General features: G+C 36.9%; 1 protein-coding gene across 2 annotated transcripts in view; it reads left to right on the plus strand.

The window, feature by feature from the left end:
- Positions 1 to 24,454, plus strand: part of ADAMTS3 (ADAM metallopeptidase with thrombospondin type 1 motif 3) — a 292,726-nt gene that overhangs the window by 202,408 nt on the left and 65,864 nt on the right. For both annotated transcript variants that reach the window (XM_082630522.1, XM_082630521.1), the window contains exon 5: positions 19,264 to 19,463. In XM_082630522.1, coding sequence (XP_082486648.1) covers positions 19,264 to 19,463 — 200 coding nt within the window. The remainder of the gene's footprint in view (positions 1 to 19,263; positions 19,464 to 24,454) is intronic.

The raw sequence follows: 24,454 nt of genomic DNA on the forward strand, positions 1-24,454 counted from the left end.
TTTTACCTGACTTTAATTTGTTTTTCCTGATGTCTAACAATGTTGAGAACATTTGTATATATCCATAGGCTATTAGATTGTTGTACTTGTGAAGTGCACATTTAAGGACACATTTTAAAATCGGATGCTGTCTTGTTCTTATTGTTTTGTAGGTGTACTTTTATATTCTGGATATGAATACTTTGTTAGATATGTTTTTCAAATGTTTTCTCCAACTCTGTGGCTCAATGTCTTTAAGTATTAATGTTTATAGTTTCAGTGTAGGGGTCTACCACATCTTTGTTAGATTTTTTTCCTAAGAATTTGAGTTTTTATACTCTTTTAAATGGGATTTTTTTCCTAATTGCTGATAAATTTCATTTGTCTTTGTTTGCTGTTAATATATAAAATTCAAGTAATATTTTTCTATTTTGGCTTTGTATTCAGTGACTCGCTTAATTCATTTATAAACTTTGTAGATTCTTTTGGATTTCTATAAAAACAATCACGTCATAGAGAAATAATGACATGTTTATTTCTCCCTTATAAATCATAATTCTTTTTTATTTTATTTTCTTGCTTTATTGAATTTTTTTGCCACTCTGCATGTCTGCAGATGACTGAGAAAGCACTGTGAGTATTGACTTGGGGGTTACAAATAAATTTTAGTGAGTAAGCAAATTCACAAATACAAAATCAACAAATATTGGGGATTGACTGTATTTTATGTATATATGTAAATAAATGTATACATATACATGAACTATAATATAATTCCATACAGTGTTATAGTGTGTGCCTTTGTATGTATTATGATGAGATATAATTTATTTAATTATACACCTACTCTCAGGTGTATGACTTGTGTCCAGTTTTTCTTTGATATTATCACTTCTAGTACCACTAGAAACTTCAGCAACAATTAGTTGTTATGCTTTGCTTTTCCATTCTTCCACTTTTTGTGCATTGATACATTATGATCCATTTAAATCCTCATTTTCTCTCAACTCAAACCATTTACCTGCTTATTTGTTGACTCATTTATTTGTTTAATGAACATTTATTGATCTCTTAATGTGTTTCAGGCTCATTGGACTACTTTTTAGCACATTTCCCCATTTTAAAAAAATGGATGCAGTCGTTAATTATCAGATTTTTTTTTACTCACAAAAGTATTCTGCATTCAAGAACATTTATTTATGTCCCTCTGTCTACATTATGATGGAATCAATATAATGAAGCATTCCAAAGCAAATTGGATAAAGATGCACTAACTCACATATCATATGCTTCTTATATGAGTACAACAGTTATTATTAACAAACACTATGTAGTATATACCTAGCTTTCAGCCTTGTTGTTATATAAAGTTATGTGCTATGGTGAGTTTTATTACCTGTGACCAGTCTTTGCTTTACCAAGAACTTATTCTGACTTTTATCAAGCAAGAGGAAAAATATAGCACATGAATTTACCCTTGAAAATTTTTTTTTCTTTTTTGAATTTTTGGCTTGACAAATGTTAGTGGAAAGTTATCTGGGACTGCTAAATATATTGATTAGAGTCAGAGGAGATGATCCTCGAACAGGGAAGGCTTTGATCAATTCCTTTAAGGATTTTTTGAGATATTCTTTTATTCAGGTAGACAACATTCTAGGCTGATGAAATAAGAAAAATGGCAAAAATGAGTAGACTGTGTAATGACCAATAATTAGGTTAACTCTTCTGGAGAAAAAAATAAAACTAGGATACAAAAAGAGATGTGTACTTTAGGTAGTGAAATGTTTGGCTAATGATAAAAGGTTTAGATTTAATGAGGAAAGGAAATTTGCACTACCAAATGCTCTTGGAGTAACATTTAAAGAAGATAATTTAAGTGACTGAACATAGGATGGGTGTGGACAGAAAACAGCAAAAGAGAAGATACAGTCCAATAGATAGAACGTAGAATATGACATTGGATGCAAAAGTGCAGATAGAAATGGCAAATCTAAGAATATTGTGTAGCAAGTATTATCAGAATTTGGCGATGGCTTGATGGGGCAGGCAAAGTAAAAATGACTTCAGGGTTTTGATTGCCTGGAAAGGAAGTACAAGAAGATTGTTGAAGGTTGTACTATGTTGAGATAAGTTAATGTTTTGAGAATAACAATAATGAGAAGCCATTGGACCAGCAATGTAGAAATGTCCCATAACTCAGGATATGTAGCTCAAGGGTTTAAAATGTATTAAAATTCTATGACTGAATGATTTATCCAAGGGAACATGTGTAAAAAGAAAAGAGCCTTGCTTGGGTGATTCTCAGCCAATTGGAGACAAGGACAGGATCCAGCAAAGGACCACCTAAAGAGACATATGGAAAACTAAGAGTAGAGAGGAATGAAATGTCGAGTTGGAATACTGCATCAGTGAAGAGAATGTGGGACGATTCACTCAACTGGAGAAAGCAAAATGGGCTAGAACTGGAGACAGTGGTTACAGACAAAGGAAAAGAAATCCTGATTTGACTCAGGTCAGCTTCTGTAAAGAAGCAGCTGTAGTGACTGTAGCCTGGAGTGGAAAGGGGTAAGGAGGGCTATCTACAGGTTAGGGAGTGAACTTTATTATTACATTGCAAACCACACAAAGAGAAAATGTACTTCCAGGAATGTTTTGTGTAAACAAATGCCTGGACTAGGTCAAGCCATTTATAAAATATTACTTAAGAACACCTGTCATATAATAGGTGCTCACTAGATGTTTGTTAAATGAATGAGTCCTCTCTCATCCCTGTCTTGAACACATCCTCTGCCTTTTGGTGCATTTTCTGAATACTAAAAATGTAATAATAGTGATACTAGTGAAACAGTTATAGTAAGTCCCGTACATGCAAACGAGTTCTGTTCCAAGAGTGCGTTCGTAAGTCCAATTTGTTCATAAGTCCAACAGAGTTAGCCTAGGTACCCAACTAACACAATCAACTATATAGTACTGTGCCTAATAGGTTTATAATACTTTTCACACAAATAATACATTAAAAAAAACACAAAAAATAAAACATTTTTAACCTTACAGTACAGCAACTTGAAATGTACAGTAGTACAGTACAACAGCTGGCATACAGGGGAACGTTCACATCTTTGAAAGTTCACAACTTGAAGGTTCATATATAGGGAACTTACTGTATATGGAAATGTAAGCTAGAGGCCATATTGGAAGCAGTTTCTGAGGGATACGGGAGAGAAAAATAGAGGTATTCGTCAAACTCCACAAAAGTATAGAATCACAGAAGCAAAATTCTAGAGGTAGGAGGGATCTTGCAGGTCACTGAATAGCTCAACCCTCTTATTACATGGCTGTGGATTTGAGGCCCAGTTTTGCTAAATAACTTACTATCTATGTGTCAAGGTTCAGTGCCAGGAAATTGAAACCACACCAGCTATTTTAAGCATGAAAGGATTTAGTATAAAGAATTAATTGCATGTTTAAATTGTTGGAAGGATTGGAGTGGCCCTTAGACTTGGGCTCCAGTACTAGTTCCCAGAATGATGCAGCTGACTGGCCCACCCGGGCAGCTGCTATTGCTATGAGGGGCAAGAGGGGCAAGCTGCCGCTGCTGGACCTGTTGACTCCAAGAACTTGCCACCGAAGATGCTCTCTGAGGATAACAAACTGGCACTACTGCTACTGCACTTTCCTCTCAGCATCCACGCAGCTGGCAACCAGACCTAGGATGTTAATATAAAAAACCTTGGTCCCCACAGTGCATCTCTGACCACATTTGCCCCTTCTGAGTTCAAATCTCACCTGAGTGCTTCTAATTGGCTTAACCCCATGCTCACCTGGGAGCCTAGCTGCAAGCACATTGGGGCTCACAGTTTCAGCTTCTGCAGCAGTACAGGACACAAGGAAGTTGGAATGGATGTCGACTGACAAATCACGCGATTCACACACCTGCATCCACAACTAGGAAAGCACATCACTGCAACGAGAACATGAGAGGCCTGTTCTTGCAGCCTCACTGTTATCATTGAACCTAAGTGCACACATAACAAGAGAATTATGTAGATTCAGCTCTCCTTCTAGAAATCACACTCTATACTGAGAGACCTCTAAGTAGGGCAACCACTTAATTTGTTCAAACTGGGCCACATTTGAAAGTGGAGAGAAAACATTACTAGTATTTATGCCAGGATAACAGGCATGATACAGAGATCACACAAGCCCCCAGAAAACTGGCTCCAAGCCTGTCTGTAAAATATGTAAGATTCTTCATGATCTTGCTTCAGTCTCCCTTAGTGACCACATCTGTCAGCACAAATCTTCACTTTACTTTTTGCTCCATCCTCTTTAAAGTCTGTTCTCCCAGGATATCAGTACTGTTCAGGTCTTCTGCACACACTATGTCCTTGCCTAGAGCGGCCCTCTCTGTTTCTCCACGTGTCTAACTTCTGAGTGTCTTTCAAAATCCAGTGCGGCTGTCACCTCCTCTGTTGAAATGCTCCCAGACTCTTCCAGGTAGGAAGCTGGTTCTTCTTCAGTTACATACTTACCTTGTATGAAAATATCTGTTTATATTTCTTTCCTATTAAGCTGTAACCACCTCAGTGATAGGAACTGGGCTTTATTCCTAGAAACCAGATCAAATTCTGTGCTGAAAAAGTGCTCAAGAAATGTTTGGAAATAGATGGATGGAAGGAATTAAGGAAGAGATGGAAAGAAATAAAGCAACAAGGGAATGAAGGGAGCAAGGAACTGAAAGAAAGGGGGGGAAGGAAGAGAAGGGGGAGCATGAGGAAAGGAGGTAATGAGCCTTTTCTAGTAACTCTAACATTTTCATTTGTGAGAATTCTCCTTATATTATCTGTTAGATCTTTAAAAGTACTGAATCTGTTAGATCTTTAAAAGCACTGAATAAGTCGAGATGAAATCCATACATACTCACTTAGAAATAGAATTGCTGCCTGTAGTCTGGATTTCCCATCTGATATTTGAAGAAATTCAGCATTTATTGACCTTGATGGCACTTCAGTGGTTAATGGTTTCACTCCATCTATGTTAATCTATCAAATATGTCATCATTCCTCACTTTGAGTTGAACATATAAATGTTTAGATTTCTTGCACTCAAATAGCAAAAAGATCTTTAAAGTCTAGAAAGATGAATTTAGATACAATCAGACCTAGTACACCAATGAATCGTCCTTGTTTCCCCTTTTTTTCACTTATCACAAGATGATTCCTTTTTTGAGTGACTGGTTTCATCCTGCTTGTTGTGGCCCTTGTTGTTGATTGTAAGGGATGGCCCACAATGAACCTGATTTACAGAATTTATTTCTTGCCTTCACTTCTGTAACATGACTTCCTAAAGTTCATCCCCAATTTTCTATCATCTAAATGTGTTTTTTTTTAAAACCTAGTTTGTAAATCTCTAAAAAACTCAGTGCAAAACATTTTCTTTTTTCATTCTTTTTTTAATATAAATTTATTTATTTATTTATTTATTACTTATTTCTTGGCTGCATTGGGTCTTTGTTGCTGCACGTGGCTTTCTCTAGTTGCGGATCTTCACTGCAGTGTGCAGGCTTCTCATTGAAGTGGCTTCTCTTGTTGCAGAGCGCAGGCTCTAGGCACGTGGGCTCAGTAGTTGTGGCTCACGGGCTCTAGAGTGCAGGCTCAGTAGTAGTGGCGCACGGGCTTAGTTGCTCCATGGCGTGTGGGATCTTCCTGGACCAGGGCTCAAACCCGGGCCCCCAGCATTGACAGGCAGATTCTTAACCACTGCGCCACCAGGGAAGCCTGCAAAACATTTCCAATGACTATGTCAAACATCATGTTCTTTGGACTGTAAGGCGATACCTATGTTTGCTAAGGTTTTAATTTTTTGAACTTGCTCCATGTTTGTGTTAAGTAATAAGCAGATTTGGGGGGGGTGCTACCCTTGGAAGACAGTTTCTTTCTGTAAACTTATTTACAGTGAATGCCTCTTGGCTCAGCCAGCTGGTAATGAACAAAGAAACTCATATCGTTTTATGAGAAAGGTGAATAGAAGTTTTTTTTGAGGTTTACTGAATACTGCTCAGCTTTCTCTCCCTTCATCTGATACTGTGTGCTGCAAGGACATATTCCAGGAGATTTAATATCTCATAAAATTATTATTTTTGTATTAAAAGAGTGTTATCAGGGTGTTTACACTGAACATTTCACTACTACCCAACTTCCGTAAGTCCAATTAAATGTGTATAGAAAGTCAACTAAGGAAAGCTTAATGGCTACAGAAAATTCTGAGTCACGTTACAAAGTAACATGCCTATAAATCCAAGTTTCTAAACCCCACCATATGTTCTTAGCAAAACCAAATTAAGTGAACTTCTACTCTTGGCCAAGGTGGAATAACAGAGACTGGATTTACCCTCCTGCTTTAAACAACCAGAAATGAACAAAATATATGAAACAATAGTTTGGAAGACACTGGCTATCTGGCAGTGAAGAACAGTGATCCCCAAGAGATGAGAAACAAATGCAGTGAGACTCAGCATTACCCTAGTAATCCTCCTACTGCCTGGAGGATTTCTAGTCTGAATCTCAGGGAAGGAGAACCCCGGCTGAGCCTGACAGACAGAGTTGAGAAGCCAGAGCTGGGAGTCTGGGAGTTGAAGGTGGACAGAGTTCACGGACTGAGTCTGGAGGAAGAGGGAGCTACACAGAGGTAAAACTGTGAAGATCTGAAGAGGTTCCCCTCTAGTATTTAGTCGAGTCGTGATCAGCACATACAGGTGAAGAAACTGCAAAGCTTGGAAAAAAAACCACGCAAGAGGATTAGGGGAACAGTGCCCACACTTCCATAGGGCTGGGCTTAGTGCTTGTTCCCATGAAGCAGACTGGAGTATCTCATGGTTCACCCAGCCCTGGATGGAGCATATGCAGAGGGGTCTTGCCTCAGCAGTGGTGAGTAGCTCTAGATGGGCACTGCTCTGATCCTGCTTAATATATCTTAAAATCAAGACCTGAAAGGACCAAACTGTTTTTAAGTAATTTAGCCACATCCAAGAATAAAGCTCATGAAATTTATAAGAATACAAAGATATTCAGCAGCCAAGAAGGTAAAACTCCCTATGTCAGACATCTGATCAAAATTACCAAGTATGCAAAGATACAGGAAATTGCAACCCAGAAGGATGAGAAAAATCAGTCAGTCAAAACTGACAGAAATGTTAGAATTCAAAGCATTAAATAGCTATTAAAACTATATTCCATAAGTTAAAAAAATAGAAGATAGAAAAATACCCCCAAATTTTTTCTTCCACATGATCAATACTAGCTGGAAGGATGTATTATGGGCATATATTTTTAAAAATGTAAATATAACAGAGTTTCTTTTCTCTAGCAAATTTTATTCCTTACACTAAGAGTAGTTCTATTTTTAGCAAATAAGTGATTTTAGTGGAAATGCACTCTAGGAATGACTCAACAATCTTATTCGAATGCCAAAAATGGTGTTATTAAATTTAACTTGGATAATGTTTTTTTTGGGTTAGGAGTTGTACTATTCCGTTCATAGTATTTGGTAACAAATATGGTTCTATTGTAAATTTGTCTTAAATATGCAGTAATTATTATGGTTCAAATATACTGACTACATAAGATATAATTATGAAAAGTGACCTTCCATCTAAACATAGGCCAAAACTATTTGATCAGTATTATTCAAATGAACATAGTACTTTAGATTAAAACATGTTGAAAGACTATTTCTTCAATATTTAACATTCTGATAATACACATTTTTAACTTTATATTTTTATAACTAAATTTTAAAAGAAAATTTATTGGAGGTAGCATAGTAAAATTTTGCTGCATCACAACAAAAAGGCATAAAGTGAATTTTTAATCACTTAATATAAAATTCTGGTCTGTGTTATGGATGTGTAAATAGCTAAATAATCTAAATATCACCTTTACTCAACCTTTTATAGGTTGTCTATAAAATCTGGAAACATAGATAATATTTTATCTTTCAGAGCAGAGACTGAAGATGTCCTTGACAATGTTCTGTATATTTGTTTGTGCCTCCAGACTTTATGGACACTCGGTTCCTCTTTAAAGGTGAATGAGAAGATTTTTTTCTTATTGTGATAAATTACTAGACTTCTACATTGTCATGAAATATTTTATATCATAATGTAGGATCTCTTATAGTGTAGTACCTTTTTCCATGTACAAATATATTTAAATTGTGAATTGTACCCTTGATCAAGGATTTAGCAACAGATTTAATTATACATGTGATCAATCATATATAATCAAAAAATCATAACAACAATAAGCAACTTTAATAATATAAAATAGTAAAATTATGGCCCAATTATTAATTATGGAAATTTAGCCAGGAAGAAAATCCTCTAGCACTGCCTACTTATTTTATAGATAAGGAAACTGATGTGCAGATAAGTTTGACATCTTTCTCAAAAGCATACAGATGGATCATAGCAAAGCTGGGCCTAGACCTCTGTTTTCTTTGTTTTTGTTTTGTTGCCTTATAACAAACACCAAGAACTTAGTGGCTTAAAACAACCCTCATTTATTAGCTCAAAGTTCTTATAGATCAGAAACCAAGGTCACTGGACTGGGTTCTAAGCTTAGGGTATCACAAGGCCAAAGTCAAGGTTCTAGACAGTTTGAACTCTGCTCTGGAGGCTCTGGGAAAGAAGGAGTCCACTTCCAGGCTCATTCAGGTTGTTGGCAGATTTTAGTTTCTTGTTGTTGTAGGACTGAGGTCTCCATCTCCCTGATGACTAGGGTTCAGTGTCAGCAGCTGAAGACCTCTCTCTGTTCCTTGCACAGGCTGCAGCTGTCTTCAAAACCAGCAATGGCAAGTCATGTCATTCTCATGGTTCACATTCCAGAACTTCTCTCCTCCCCCTTTCTCTCAGCAAAAGCTCTCTGCTTTTAATGGCTCAGGAGGTTATATCACGGCCAACTGAATAATACCTTTGTCTCACAGTTAACTGTACATATCATGTAGTCATATCTCATCAAATTCTGGGGATCTTTGTGGGGCCATTTCAGAAAGTATGCCTACCACACTCTGAACCTATTCTGACTTTCTTTGTGTTATATTCTACAACCTCATTCTGAAAGATCTACAATATACATATAAATTAAAGATTTACATATATGTATAAAAAGTTTACATGTATCTCGGGACACAAATATAACTTTGATATTCATGTGGCTCATTCCATTACTTTACAAGATCTCTGTCCATTTTCTGCCTTCTTTTGAACATCTTAACTAAAAATTGTGCACACTTCACCTTGTCACTCTTACTCCCCTCATCCTGTTTTATTCTTCTTACACTACTTCATCATTCTTATCACTGGAATGTAAGTTCTATACGGGCAAGCTCCACCTTTGATTTGTCCACTGCTGTACTCCCAAGTGCTTAGAACAGTGCCAGGTCAAGTAGCCCTGTTCTTTAATTATTTATCAGAAATAATAAATAATTAATGTTAATATTCATAGTTTGGCTCTAAGGATGTGTTTAAATTTTTATTAAATCATTCCATATACCCTTGGAGAAAAATTTAGTATGCTAAAGTAGAGTTTCTGGGGAAATTTGGGGAAAAAATCCCTTTACCCTTAATAAAGTAGCATATAGGAGGCAGCTGATAGAAGTAACTTGAGCTTTGAAACTAGCAGCTATGAAATGGAATTCTATCTGTACTTTATACAGTTGAGTTTACTTAGAAAACTTTAACTTCTAGCAGTGTCAGATTAGTAGGATGTAATCTAGTAAATTGGGTATAGGGACCACTTCCTCTACTCTGATTTAGTAGAGCTGAACTACAAAAGCCATAAAAAAGAAAAAATATAATTTAATCAAGAGGAGAAGCAAAGTTCATTAGAATGCTATTAAATGTAGAGAGAAGTAGAATTTGAAAATTAAAAACTGTACTGTCTTCCAGAATTAAACTATGATTTTACCTGAATAAAAGCAATGGAAGAAACAAACTAGAAAGTAGATCACTAGTAGAAAAGCCCTTAAATTTAAAATGATATAAAGAGAATAAAATAATTAATTTGGGAGATTTTTAATATAAACAGAATACATCATCCTTTTCAAGGGACTGTACAGCCCAAGAATAGTTTATTAAAGAGTGGGAAGGAAAATGAGGAAAATCGATGACTGTAGCAGGAAGGACATAGATGGGTTTATTCATCAGGGTTCTTTTATTTTCAGTTGTTAGGAACTAACATCAAACTGTCTTCGGCAAGAATTTTTTTCGAAAGCAGTAAGAGAAGAAAATCAGGTGGTAATATTGTTTATTGAGTCACAAAACCGAAAAAATCAAGGTTTAAAGAATGGTTGAATTCAGAGGCTTGAAGTCATCACTGGAACAGAACTATTCTTTCCATTAGTAATCTTCACTTTCCTCTTCTAGCATTAACCTTAGACCAACAACTCTCCCGAGCTTTCCTCAAGCACCTTCATTGTTATATTCTGCCAGTTTCAAGCTCAGTAGAGAGAACTTCTCTTCCCTAGTAGTTCCAAATAAAACGGTCCTAGGTCATAGTTTCATTGGCATGAGTTAGGCCATCTGCCCATCCAATTACTGGAGTCAAGGAAATGGGATACTGTACTTGGCCCTGCTTGGGTCAATGCCCACTGCTAGAGCTGAGTGTCCAGGGGTGGAGTGGGGAAGTGAAGGCAGGAGGGTGTCGATCATTGTACCTACATGAACTGCCTGGAGAAAGACAGAAGCCCCACACCTAGATTTGCCAGATTTAGCAACTAAAAATGCAGGATTCTCATTTAAATTTGAAGTTCAGATAAGCATGGAAGAAGTTTTTAGTATTAGGTAGGTCCCATGATACTATTTGGGACATACTTATACTAAAAAAAATTGTTGTGTATCTGCCATTTGAATTGAACAGAGAATACTGTACTTTGTCTGACAACCCTGCCCACACCCAGACATTTCAGTGATTTATTCAAGAAATGGTTGGAATGGGGTTGAGCAAGCAGCAGTGATGAGTCCACTACTATAGGAACGAAGGACTGAATGTCAACAGCCATTACTGGGCCAAAAGAATGCAGACGTGATCTGTAGGCAAGCAGATTACAATAAGAGAAATGAAACATAAAATGCATGAATGCAAACCAAGATAGAGTAAAAGAGACCAATGGAAGACTGTTATTAGGGAATGTGGGAAGAGGAGGACTTATAAAAGAGGATTCAGCAATGTGAGTTGCCTGTGCAGCTTCTATTTCCCCCTCCTCTTTTATTTCAAGGCCTTCCCCCTTCATCTTTTAAAATAGGTTCTCCGTACTATACATGAACCCACACTTTTCCTAAACGTACTTCAGAGGAGGCTGGCTTCAGTTACAGAAGTTGATTTCTGATTGGAATAAGGCATGTGTGAGTTCAGTTCTTATCTTTGAATGATTTTTACATGGCCTTGTGATTCAGTTCAGGCCACTGAAACACGTAGTTAAATGTACCAGAGAGCTTCTAGGAAAGATTTTTGCCTACTTTTAAGAAAGACATGCAAAAGAGATACAATTTGTGGTACCTGGCTCTGATGGGCTGGAATTGGTGCAGCCATTCTGAAATAATCAAAGAAGTGAATTGGAAGACAAAGGAGGATATGAAAAGATGGAAAGAAGTGTGTACCTGATCTATTGATGAACTGATTAGCCCAGGAATCACCCTACCTCTGGACCTCTTGTAGTGCAAATTAATATATTTCCTGCTTGTTCAAGACACTTTAAATAAAAATTTCTTTATTTGCAGCTAAAAACGTTCTAACTGACATATAGGAGATGGTTATAAAAGTCAGGGTTTTCTATATGTTGGACAATGAAGTGACCTTTCTATTTTGTTCATTCGCTAATGATCACAAACTCAAAGCATGAAAACATTGGGGTTTTTTACTTAAAAAGTAAGAAGTTTTCCATTTAAAAATGCCATATGCTACCCCTTAAAGTAGTCAGTGAAAACAAAAGCAAACGTGTACTTTAGAATTAGAACTATTGGGGAAAAAAATCACGGAAACTAATATTCATTCAATGGTAGTGTCTTTTTTTAAAAAGAGCAACAGTTACTTAATGAAACTTCAAAATTGGCATCATAAATTGACCTGAATGTAGTTCTTTGAACTATCACTATGGAATTTCCCAGTTGGTGAAGGATTCAGCTGCCTTTCAAAGAAACATTTTATTAATCTTGGTAGAATGGTGCCCCCATATGTGTGGAGATGCTGTTACTGTATCTTTTTGGAATCACAACAATATAAATTTATTTAAATTATCTCAATGGAAAAAATCACTGTTCAATGATACAAACAGGTCAAAACAATTACTTAAGTTAACTCCTCTCTGTTTCTGACCTTAACAGATGACATGTGTTGGATTTTATGCCTATTTTTAGCTCTGATCTTAGGATCTCCACCTACCATTGGAAAATCCAGCTGTGGCATTCCAGTCACTTCATTTTCACAGCAGGAGTCTGTTCATGAAGAATGCCAAATTTCTACATATAGATTCATTCTGTGTTTATTGTTACTGCAAAACATTTTTTTCCTCATTTTCTGAAGTAGATGCACTACAGAGAAAGCTGCTGTGGGACATTTTGGTAAAGTGAATCTTACTTTATCATTCTCTTATTAACATGAAATTAATTTGCCTTCCCAAGGGGAGTAGGAGAGCAGGGGGAATCTACACAATAAAATTAAATATTGTCAATGATATATCTATTAAGACTAGATTCAGTGACATATAAAAGAAAACCCAAACATGGCCTAAACATGATGGAAGTGCTATCCTCCATAGCACTTTGTGTAACAAAGTCGGTTCCAGGGTTGGGATGCCAGCTCCATAGTCACCTTGGGGTCAGATCCCTTCTTTATAGCTATTCTACCAAACTAAGCACATGCCTTGAATCCAGGCTTACCTCAAAGAACTCTTGATATTATGTCCAAGGTCCAGGCAGCTGGAAGGAATACTAAGTGAAGGACTAGAGATGTGTGGCCCTTAGTCACAAGGGAGTCTGCGAATGACTTTTAACTGGGTTTATTTCTACCTCACATAGAATGACAATCTATTTCTTAGGCATAACAGAATGGATGTAGGGTAGATGCTTCTATCACATTCCCGATCACAGTATGATTAAGATTGTATTCCAACCCCAGATGTATTTGTATCAGTTTCAGAATTTGATCAGAACTTGTACCTTTCCAGTTTTAAGTTTGTCTCCTGTCATTTTTTAACCATAGGAATTTTTTCTGGGGTGAGAAGTGATTTCACCAATCTACACTTAGATTTCCTATAAATGTAATTAAGCATGTAAACATGCCATATTCCATCCTGAAAATGTCTTAGGCCCAAGTGTTATAGTTAGCAAAATGAATTATGTTCTACTTTATCTATTTAGTAAGTTCAAAATTCGGATTTAACACTATATCCTATCTTTAACTCTAAAAATAACTATATTTACTGTGACTTGATTGGTCACCTGTTTACCCCCAAACATTTCATATTTTCTGTAAAAACAGGCTTTATAGTAAAACCATTCTTTTTCTGAAAGTGCGTTTACAGCCATTGGGAAGCTACGGGGTACAAAAAAGGGTACAATCAAAATGTTTCCAAAATATTAATTAATTCTCATCAGTAACTTCTAAGGTAAGTTTCAAAAACATACATTTCCCAAATAGTTTGAAAAACAGAAAACTCACTCTAAGTGCTAAGGGGATTGCCTTTGATATTTCTGTGAAGCTTGAAAATACCCTAAGCATCAGTTTTTTGGAATGAAGCATGGGGAATAGTAGCACACTATACTTATTGCAAGGCCTTATTTATTTATTTTTTTAAATTAATTTTACCTGTTTTTACTTTTTTTTTTTTTTTTGGTAGGAGTTTATTAATTTATTTATTTTTGCTGCGTTGGGTCTTCGTTTCTGTGCGAGGGCTTTCTCTAGCTGTGGCAAGCGGGGGCCACTCTTCATCGCAGTGCGCGGGCCTCTCACTATCGCGGCCTCTCCTTGCGGAGCACAGGCTCCAGACGCGCAGGCTCAGTAGTCAGTGGCTCACGGGCCCAGTCGCTCCGCGGCATGTGGGATCCTCCCAGCCCAGCGCTCGAACTCGTGTCCCCTGCATTAGCAGGAAGATTCTCAACCACTGCGCCACCAGGGAAGCCCAAGGCCTTATTTATTGATTGATATATTTTAAGATGCTCAGTTTTCCTGCAAATTCTGTTATCACATCAATCAATCACTGCTGTCCAACTCAGCCACAGCCTTTCAAATCACCTTGAATGCACTTACTTAGCAGGATGCCAACAGTGTGTCACAGAGATCCATACTTTGCAACACCCAAAACAAAATGTCACTCTGCTTTCACTTCTTAAACTTGCCTATTGACTTCTCTGTAATTCCTGAGTCCTTAAAGCAGAAAACAGATCTGATAGGGAGTGTTTGGACATGATTAACATGATATTCACCTTTAAGTGTTCTTATTCCTATACTTATGGGGGCACAGAGAGAATGGTAGAAGTAGACACAGAATTAGAATTACACACATTTTGTCAAAGTGTGTGCCTGCTTTTAAACTCTGAAGCTTTATAAAGGTGTGAACTATTACTAAACGGCATGTTCTAATACCCTGATTAGGTCCGTTTAAAGTAGAACTTGTGGAAGTGATTTAAGCCAATATAATTGTTTGTGACTACATGATACAAATTCAGCTTCATTCTGAATATAAATCTGGTACAACCATGTGGTTCCCAGAGTTAACAACTAAAGAGTTCTTAATCTTCTCAGGATCTACCATTTATTGAGTGGGTACTCAATAAATATGCACTGAGTGAAGATCAGTGCCATCTATAAGCTCTTTCCAATTTGATGTTAGATTTTTCATCTACTAAGCAAGTTTGTCTCATTAGATTTAATCCTAATTTTAACTGAAAGTAAACATCCTAGATTCTTCTCTGCTTTATCTACTTTGTGCTCTGCATGAGATATTGTTACCCTCATTCTTTCTAAAATTATCAGCAATTCAGATTTTCCTTTATTAATTCCAGATTTTTTCTCACCTCTATTTTAAAAGAACTATAACCATTTGATATGTGACATATAAAATAAAATGTAGGAAGCTTTAACAGGTATAGAATACTTATCTTAATGGGAAATCAGCAGCATCATCATAATCATCATCATAGTAGTAGTAACAGCAGTAAGTACAATTTGTTGAGCACTTATATCTAAGCACTGTATACGGTGTTTTTACTAACATTAATTATATAATCACAACAACTCTGCAGAGTAGGTATTATTATCCCATTTTACAGATGAGAAAACTGAGGCTCAGAGAGGTTAGGCATCTTAAGTAAAATCATACTTCTAGGATGCAACACTGCCAGGATTTGAAGCCAGGTATATCTGATTACAAAGCTTGTGATCATTATATCGTAAAGTATGTATACTGGGAAAAATTCATTATGAATGAAGATATTTCACAGCCTCAGAACTATTTGTAATTAATAGGGATGTATATAAATAAAAAGTACCAGAAGTTATTCCACCACTGTCTTTTTTTTCAAATGTTTGACATTGCCCACTTTAGAAATCACAGAAAAGAACACTGTATGGCACAGGAGGAAATAGGGACAGAAGTATTCTTTTTTTTTTTTTAACATCTTTATTGGAGTTTAATTGCTTTACAATCGTGTGTTAGTTTCTGCTTTATAACAAAGTGAATCAGATATACATATACATATATCCCCATATCTCCTCCCTCTTGCGTCTCCCTCCCCCCCTCCCTATCCCACCCCCCTAGGTGGTCACAAAGCACAGAGCTGATCTCCCTGTGCTATGCGACTGCTTCCCGCTAGCTAGCTATTTTGCATTTGGTAGTGTATATATGTCACTGCCACTCTCTACCTTCGTCCCAGCTTACCCTTCCCACTCTCCGTGTCCTCAAGTCCATTCTCTATGTCTGTGTCTTTATTCCTGTCCTGCCCCTAGGTTCTTCAGAAACATTTTTTTTATATTCCATATATATGTGTTAGCACACGGTATTTGTTTTTTTCTTTTTGACTTACTTCACTCTGTATGACAGACTCTAGGTCCATCCACCTCACAACAACTAACTCAATTTCATTTCTTTTTATGGCTGCGTAATATTCCATTGTATATATGTGCCACATCTTCTTTATCCATTTATCTGTCAGTGGACGCTTAGGTTGCTTCCATATCCTGGCTATTGTAAATAGAGCTGCAATGAACATTGTGGTACATGACTCTTTTTGAATTATGGCTTTCTCAGGGTACATGCCCAGTAGTCAGATTGCTGGGTCATATGGTAGTTCTGTTTTTAGTTTTTTAAGGAATCTCCATACTGTTCTCCATAGTGGCTGTATCAATTTACATTCCCACCAACAGTACAAGAGGGTTCCCTTTTCTCCACACCCTCTCCAGCATTTATTGTTTGTAGATTTTTTTTATGGCCATTCTAACTGGTGTGAGGTGATAACTCATTGTAGTTTTGATTTGCATTTCTCTAATGATTAGTGATGTTGAGCATCCTTTCATGTGTTTGTTGGCAATCTGTATATCTTCTTTGGAGAGATATACCATGTTCTTGGACTGGAAGAATCAACATTGTGAAAAGGATTATACTACCCAAAGCAATCTACAGATGCAGTGTAATCCCTATCAAACTACCAATGGCATTTTTCACAGAACTAGAGCAAAAAAATTTACAATTTGTATGGAAACACAAAAGACCCCAAATAGCCAAAGCAATCTTGAGAAAGAAAAATGGAGCTGGAGGAATCAGACTCCCTGACTTCAGACTATACTACAAAGCTACAGTAATCAAGACAGTATGACACTGGCACAAAAACAGAACAATAGATCAATGGAACAGGATAGAAAGCCCAGAGATAAACCCATGCACATATGGTCACCTTACTTTTGATAAAGGAGGCAAGAATATACAGTGGAGAAAAGACAGCCTCTTCAATAAGTGGTGCTAGGAAAACTGGACAGCTACATGTAAAAGAATGAAATTAGAACACTCCCTAACACCATACACAAAAATAAACTCAAAGTGGATTAAAGACCTAAATGTAAGAAGTATTCTTGATTGAATGAAAACAATGGTTGAAAGAAAAAGATGTCTTTCTTCCTTCTCAGGTTCCTCATGCAATGAAAAAATAGATTCTCTTACCAAAAAACCACCTATTTAAGGAGGGATGCAAAGGCCAAACCAAAGGTATCTTAGAGCAAGATGAACTGTCCTTCTGAAATAAGTATTCAGCCTTCTTCATTCATGCATCAGACTTAATGACATGATGACATTGCTAGTATATTTCCATTGGATACTGCAACTGACAGTTCTGCCAAAAAGAGCCATTTTTAGAACTGGGAGCTCATGTATGAATTTCCTATTTGTATGCTCGCTATCACAACCTTTCTCATTCTCAAGTGTGTGAAGAGACTGAGGTTGAATAGTAAAGCTGTTTGCAGGTGTAGTCTCTTGCCTTCAGTGTGGGTTTACAGCTCTTAAAAACAACTTTTGAGGAAAGATTTCTGTTTGACGTGGATGGTGGTGAGAGTTATTTACTTATTGTAGAGCCAATGTGATTCCCTGATGAGCAGAAAAATCCCAGTTATTGATCTAGCATTTGGGCTTGGGTCAAAGTAAATTACAGTATAGCTTTCAAACCTGAGTAGTCATATTCAGAGGCTGTGCCCATACTTGTAGGGGAGGGTGCCGGTGTTTCTCTATATTTTTTAAAAGTGGAAAGGGTATGAGTGAGATCTGTACTTCTACTACTTCTAGTCCCATGTGGCTAGGGCTTGGTCATCAATCTTCTTGACCAAGAGACACTGCTTTTCCCCCTCAACTTTACGAACACCACAAAGATGGAGAGGGAAATGCCTATTCATTAATGTCAGACGTTGCTTCAAATGGCTTACAGGCCTCAGTACAACACTAAATAAGCCTCCATATAAAGCATAAGTCAGAATTGGTTCTGTCAAACTTGTTTTTCGATATGTGATTGTTTTAGTCATCAAGGCAGTATGTAAAATAAAATCCTTTCCAGGTTTTATATATTTGAAATGAGAATGAGTATTCTTTCAGTTCTGTACCTGCAGTTTTGATTAATATCTTTTATTTTAGTATTCAAATAACATTTTATTTTTTAATTCACCAAAGCATTTTCTTCACCAAAGCTATGGTAATCTGAATCTAGGTAATAAGGTAATCTAGATAACTAGAACCTGAGAATGCCTCTCACTCTCTTTCTCTCCAGGTAGATAGATAGACAGATAGGTAGGTAGGTAGGTAGATAGATAGATAGATAGATAGATAGATAGATAGATAGATAGCAGGTAGATAGATAGATAGATAGCAAACAGGTAGATAGATAGACAGATACATAGATGATCTAGAGATATGTTCATACATGTATATCTGTATATCTCTCTCTGTGTATCTATGTATATGTATATCTGCTTGGAAAGTAAAAATAATTAAATTTCTTCCACAGCATAAAATAGTTTATACTTTTATATTCTTTTGTTATAAGTAATTTTCTGACTGATTTTTTACTTTGGTATCTCACGGATTCAGATATACAGCTATCGAAATGGCCTGCTATCCAGATGATGGCCAGTACAAATGTGGAAGACCTATACTGTCTGCCTAGCAGCATTCACTAGAAAACCACACTCATAAGAAATAAAGTAATATATGGTCACTGATAATCATACCACTAAATGCTGTTTGTTGTGTTGCCGTGCTATAATTTGATTTTTAAGTTAAGGCTACTTGAAAAAGAAGCAGTTTAGATTTATGAGATACAAATTCCCCACTCCATAATTAAAGTAACTTAACCACTGTAAACTTATCAAGCTGTGAACTTTAAATTTATAGTCTCCATTTATTTAATAGCTACTTAGCCTGCATATGTTCTGCACCCTTTGGCTCTGCACTGAGGATACAGCTGGAGGAAGACTAAATACTCTGTTCCTCCTGGAAAAGTCGGTCTGGCTGATGGCACTGCTTTCTATGCAGTAATATTATTTTGCCCTCAGTGTTGCTGTTCTGTGTTGAATTTATAGGAGGTCTATCTGAACACATGCATGTGCACATTATTTAAGGAATAAACTGAAAAGCTACATCTTGGTGACTATGGATGATAATTATAGGCCCCCAAGAAGATCTTTTTTTGTAAGAAGTTACTAGAAGGCCCATTGGGGAAACTGAAATGCCTGGGTTCCTTTTGTTTCTTAATAGAATCGGATCTGGAAGGCCTTGATGATCTAGGTACTGTTTACAGCAACATTGACCAGCAGCTGAATGAAGCCATGAGGCGACGCAGACACGCGGGAGAAAACGATTACAACATCGAGGTGCTGCTGGGAGTGGATGACTCTGTGGTCCGTTTCCATGGCAAGGAGCATGTCCAAAACTACCTCCTCACCCTGATGAACATTGTGAGTAGTGACTCCTTTTTGAGGTTTTTTTGATCTTTTAATTCACTTCCCCTGTTTTGCTAGAGTCTTTTGGAAACCTCTGTGACGTCCCCCATGACTGCGACCCACATCCAAAATGTGTCCATAACTGCATTCAATTCAAATATTGATCTACATATTTAACATACAAAATAGTTCTTTCCAGCATCATTTTGCATCCCAGGATGATGAGGAATTATTTAGGCCTGCTAACTCTGTGTGGATGCTTATTGTTAGAGCTTTTGAATAGAGTAATGTTTTTCAACATTACAATTGAAGGTAATATATGTACAAAGCACAGTCAGCTCTTGGCACAGTGCTGCCCTAGAAGTTATAAAGGACTCTTTTTAAATTTGTTCTTTATGTCTTCTTTATTAGCCTTACTCTTGTCCAGAAGAAATTTAGTCAGTATCCTCAAACTGGTGTTCTTTTTTCCTTGTGAACTGGCAGAGAGCAGTTGAGGAGAAATAATATATAAATCGTCTACTTCTAAAAGATAATTGAGATTGTAGTATACTCTATTTTATATGTTTTATTTTCTAGAATTGTAAAATACATATTATATTGATCTGGAAAATTTAGTATCTAAGCCTATTCTCTCTTTCAGCTTTTGACTTTTAATGTAATTCTTTGGGTATTTTATCTTCTTTTTTCCATGCTTAAAATTAGATTTCCAACAATTATACTGGAGAAGAAAAATTATTAGTTTTACTTATCATGAGTTTATTCATCCTAATACTGATGCCAATATATTAAAAATATATTTTGTTCATTGAGATGCCAATGTATAAAATTCTACATATACCATTTCTCTGTGAAATGGAAAATGAGTATAGAAACTCAGACACATTTTTATTTGTTCATTAGCACTAATTCCCATTATGAAGACTGATTATCACGCAGAAAACAAATTCCTGTGGAGATGCTGTTTTTACTTGTATTATGCATTGTGCCCCTGGGCTGTTTTCTCCTACCACTAGAGAGGCAGTCAATAAGAATAGACCTAGACCCTAAGGGGTGCTCAGACCTACAGGAGGCTCTTGGAGTAATGCAGCAGAGACTCAATATAGTCCTTGGCCTCACAGTACTTATAATTTAGTCAAGGATAAAAAAAGATGCAAAAAAATGCAAAGGTTGAACGATAAAAGGCATGCTATTGTTAAGATACATCGGGAGGCACTGCATTATAAATTCTTCAAGACTTTAGAGGGAGCAACAGTCATCAAGTTGTGAAGTGTTGAGAGTATTAAATTGGGACTTAGAGGAAGCAGAGGTGTTACCTGTAGCTCTGTTCCTGGTTGACTTCGTGACCTTAGATAGTCATGTCCCTTCTTGGGGTTTAGTTTCTGTATTCATAAAATTGAAAGACTATACAAGATGTTCACTATTTCTCTAATTCATCAGGAAGCTGGAGGTTAAATTGGGTCTTTAGGGCTTTGTTTTTGGGGTTCTTTTCATTTGTTTTCTTTAGTTTTTTAAAGGGCACATGGAATTGTAAAGGTTTTCTAAGTAGACTACATTGACAAGAAAGTAGAAATGAATATAGTATATTCACCAGACAGTAAGCTTAGGTGTCAAGGAATAAAGTGCCGCAGTTTTGGTTTTATAACCATCGAAAAAGGACTTTTGTTTTTAATACCATTAAATAGGTTAAGTAATAGGCTGAGTCTCTGGCTCAAATAATAGAAATTATTCTAAAGCTAACTGAGCATCAGAGAATGGAACTGGAAAAGAGAAAATAATTTTTCAAACTTAATAAGTTCATTGCATCTGAAGTAATTAATGTAGGTAGAGGTCTTGAGGAGATAATAATAGCAGTCCCCCCTTCCCTTCCCAAGTTTAGAGCCAACTGAAAGATAGACATGGTGAACAGACAGATGGAGAATAAATAGTTTTATTATTTATAAGAGCTGAATTGCACATGACTTAAATTTATAGCCACAAAGATTTTTCTTATTCTAAATCAGTGATTCTCAGCGGAGAGCACTTTGTCCCAGCCCCTTCCATCAGGGATATTTGGCAATGTTTGGAGACATTTTTGGTTGTCATAACTGGGAAGGGATGCTACTGCCACTAGTAGGAGATGCCAGGGATGCTGCTAAACCACCTACAACACAAGGGCAGCCCTACACAATAAAGGAATATGAATTATCCAGTCTAAAACGTCAACAGTGCTAAGGTTTAGAAACCTTGTTCTAAATTAGACAATCTTACTCACAACCCCCCATCTCTATCTGACTGGATAATTTCAGGTTTCCTTTATAGGACAGATAGAGAGCTTTAAGCATGACAGATAGAAGACTGAATCTCTTTCTTTCCTCCCCGCCCCCCCCCCCATTGCCCTATTGTAGACTGTTAGATCTACAACACTGAGATGAGCATGCCCTATCTCAAATTTATCAATTAAATAAGAGTTGGAGGTATGAAGAAAACCAACAACGATATTCTATTGAAACTACCTCATGGGAATTTGAAGCCAAGAAAATTGAGTTTTTTCCCTAACGATGTTAGAATAATTATTAACTCCTATGCTAGCCATTTTATGACTTCCTATGGTTATCTAAAATCATGGCTCACCAAACTCAAGCCCTACACAAACACAGAGGCTTTCTTTACATGCCACATAGGTTGAGACAGAAACTGTAGAAGAAATTGACAGCAAAAAGTGTACTTCCTTGCACTGATATGGGGAGAAACGTGCCCCTATGGTAGAGGAAAAGCACAGTTTCCTTTAGTCTCCTTTGGTACCTTTACCTTAGTTAACTAGTCAGCAAATACGCTCTTCTTTTAGTTTACCTGGTAGTCAAATATAGTCTCCATATCAAAACCCAGGCATAGTTCCTGAACCAAGGAAGTACTTTGAGGTCCCAGTGATTTGCTTCATGGTTGTCTCTTTAATTTAAACTGAACTCCTTTTCAAAGGGATGCTCGTATTTTTTTTCATACTTTCTAATCTTGAAAAGGGTTCTTAAATTATTAAATGTTAAACATATGTTTAGTGAAAGAATGGATAAATGAACAAATGAGTGTAAATAACATAGAGGTAGATTATGAACAATCTTGAGAGGCAGAAACTTTGGACTTGAAATAAGAGGATATAAATGACAAATGAAGGCTTTAATCAGCTTAACAATATAATGAAAGCAGTGTTTAGGAAGTAAATTAGCATTTATTGGGTGTCTATATTTTTTTGAAGTATATTACAAGATGGGAATTATTATTACCTTTTTTTTCTAGAGGAAACAGAGGCTTTAAAATGTCAATAAAATTGAGGTATATTTTTAAAATTATTTGAAGTTTGTAAAACAGTCTCAGATAATGATAATGTGGTGATGGTAACCATCAAAAGAAGACAGGGTGGAGCTTCTGTGTTGGTGAACACATCACAGTGCTGGGAGGGCGAAAGCCTGCAAAGAGCATGGAAGCTCTGTACCCCTCCACTAAGACCTTGCCTTATGCATCTCTTCCATCTGGCTGTTCCTGAGCTGCATCCTTTATTTTAAACACCTGTAAATGTGTAGGAGGCGGCAGACTATAGAGGAAAGGCAAGACAGTCTTGGGTCTAAGCCTGCCCAAGGTGAGAGGCCTTGTAGGCCTTGTAGCAACGTCTCAATGCCTCGGTTTCCTCACCAGTGAGATGGGGATAGCAGTCCTATGCTCACAGGAGAGTTCTAAAGAAGAAAGGAGACTGTGAACATAGCATGTCTAGAACTGAGAAGGTGCTTAGCAGATGGCCAGTTGATATTTGCTCAACTGTTGTGGGACATCTAAACAAGGAGCACAGCCTCCCACCCGCATTTGATGCCCCTGATTTTCCCAGACTCTCAGGGCAGAAAACACCAAGGGATTTTCTCAGGGTGATGTATATGGAGCCTGGGATGGAGCCCCATCTCAGCCCCCAGTCTCATGAACCCTATTCCCTTTTGCCACTGATGAGCCTGGATCAGAATCTGGAGAGAAAGGGATGCAGACCTCACTGAGCTGGTTTCATTGTCAAGAATAACCTGGAGAGGGGGTCAGGCACAAAGCCTTGCTCCCTTCCTGGGATCATTTTCTCCAAAAAGTAAGAGTCTTACACTGCTGGAGGAGGTGCAACAAAGCCTGTGGTGTCCAGGGAATAGACAAAGACCTGTTGCATCTAGGGGAAGGGTAGAAGAAAAAAAACTCTACCCCAGTGTTTAGGGCAGAAACAGGTATTGGGGGAAAGCAGCTGCCATGCTGTGAGAACACTCAAGCAACTCTGTGGAGAGGCTCATGTGAAGAATAACTAATACCTCTGGCCAACAGCCAGCATCACTTTGCCATCTGTACAGGTAAGCCACCTTAAAGGTGAAATCCAAGATATGAAAATAACCTAATTGTCAAGCCATGGATGAATGAATAAAGAAAATGAGGTTTATACACAAAATGGAATATTATTCCGCCTTAAAGAGAAGAAAATCCTGCTACTGGCAACAACATGGATGGAATTGGAGGCCATTATGCTAATGAAATAAGCCAGACACAAAAAGACAAATACTGCATAATCTCACTTACATGTGGAATCTAAAATATTCAAACTTATAGAAGCAGAGACTAGAATGATAATTGCCAGGGAGCAGAGGGAGTAGGAAAATGAGGAGGAGTTGGTCACAGAGTACAAAGTTTCAATTACACAAAACAAGTTTTGGAGATCTACTATGTAGCATAGTACCTATAGCTTACAATACTATATTGTATACTTACAATTTTCTAGGAGGGTAGATACTATGTTAGGTGTTCTTACCACAAAAAAATTAATTAATAATAAAGGAGCAGGAGGAAACTTTGGGAGTTGATGGATATGTCTACAGTCTTGATGGTGATGTTAGTTTCATGGGTGTGTATTTATTCCCAAACTCATTGAGTTATATACATTAAATATGTACAGCTTTTTACACGTCAATCATACCTCAATAAAATGGCTTTAAAAAATAATAAAATGAAAAACAAAC

The sequence above is a fragment of the Mesoplodon mirus genome, assembly GCF_964341445.2.
Source record: "Mesoplodon mirus genome assembly, chromosome: 2".
Classification (NCBI taxonomy): Eukaryota; Metazoa; Chordata; class Mammalia; order Artiodactyla; family Ziphiidae; genus Mesoplodon; species Mesoplodon mirus.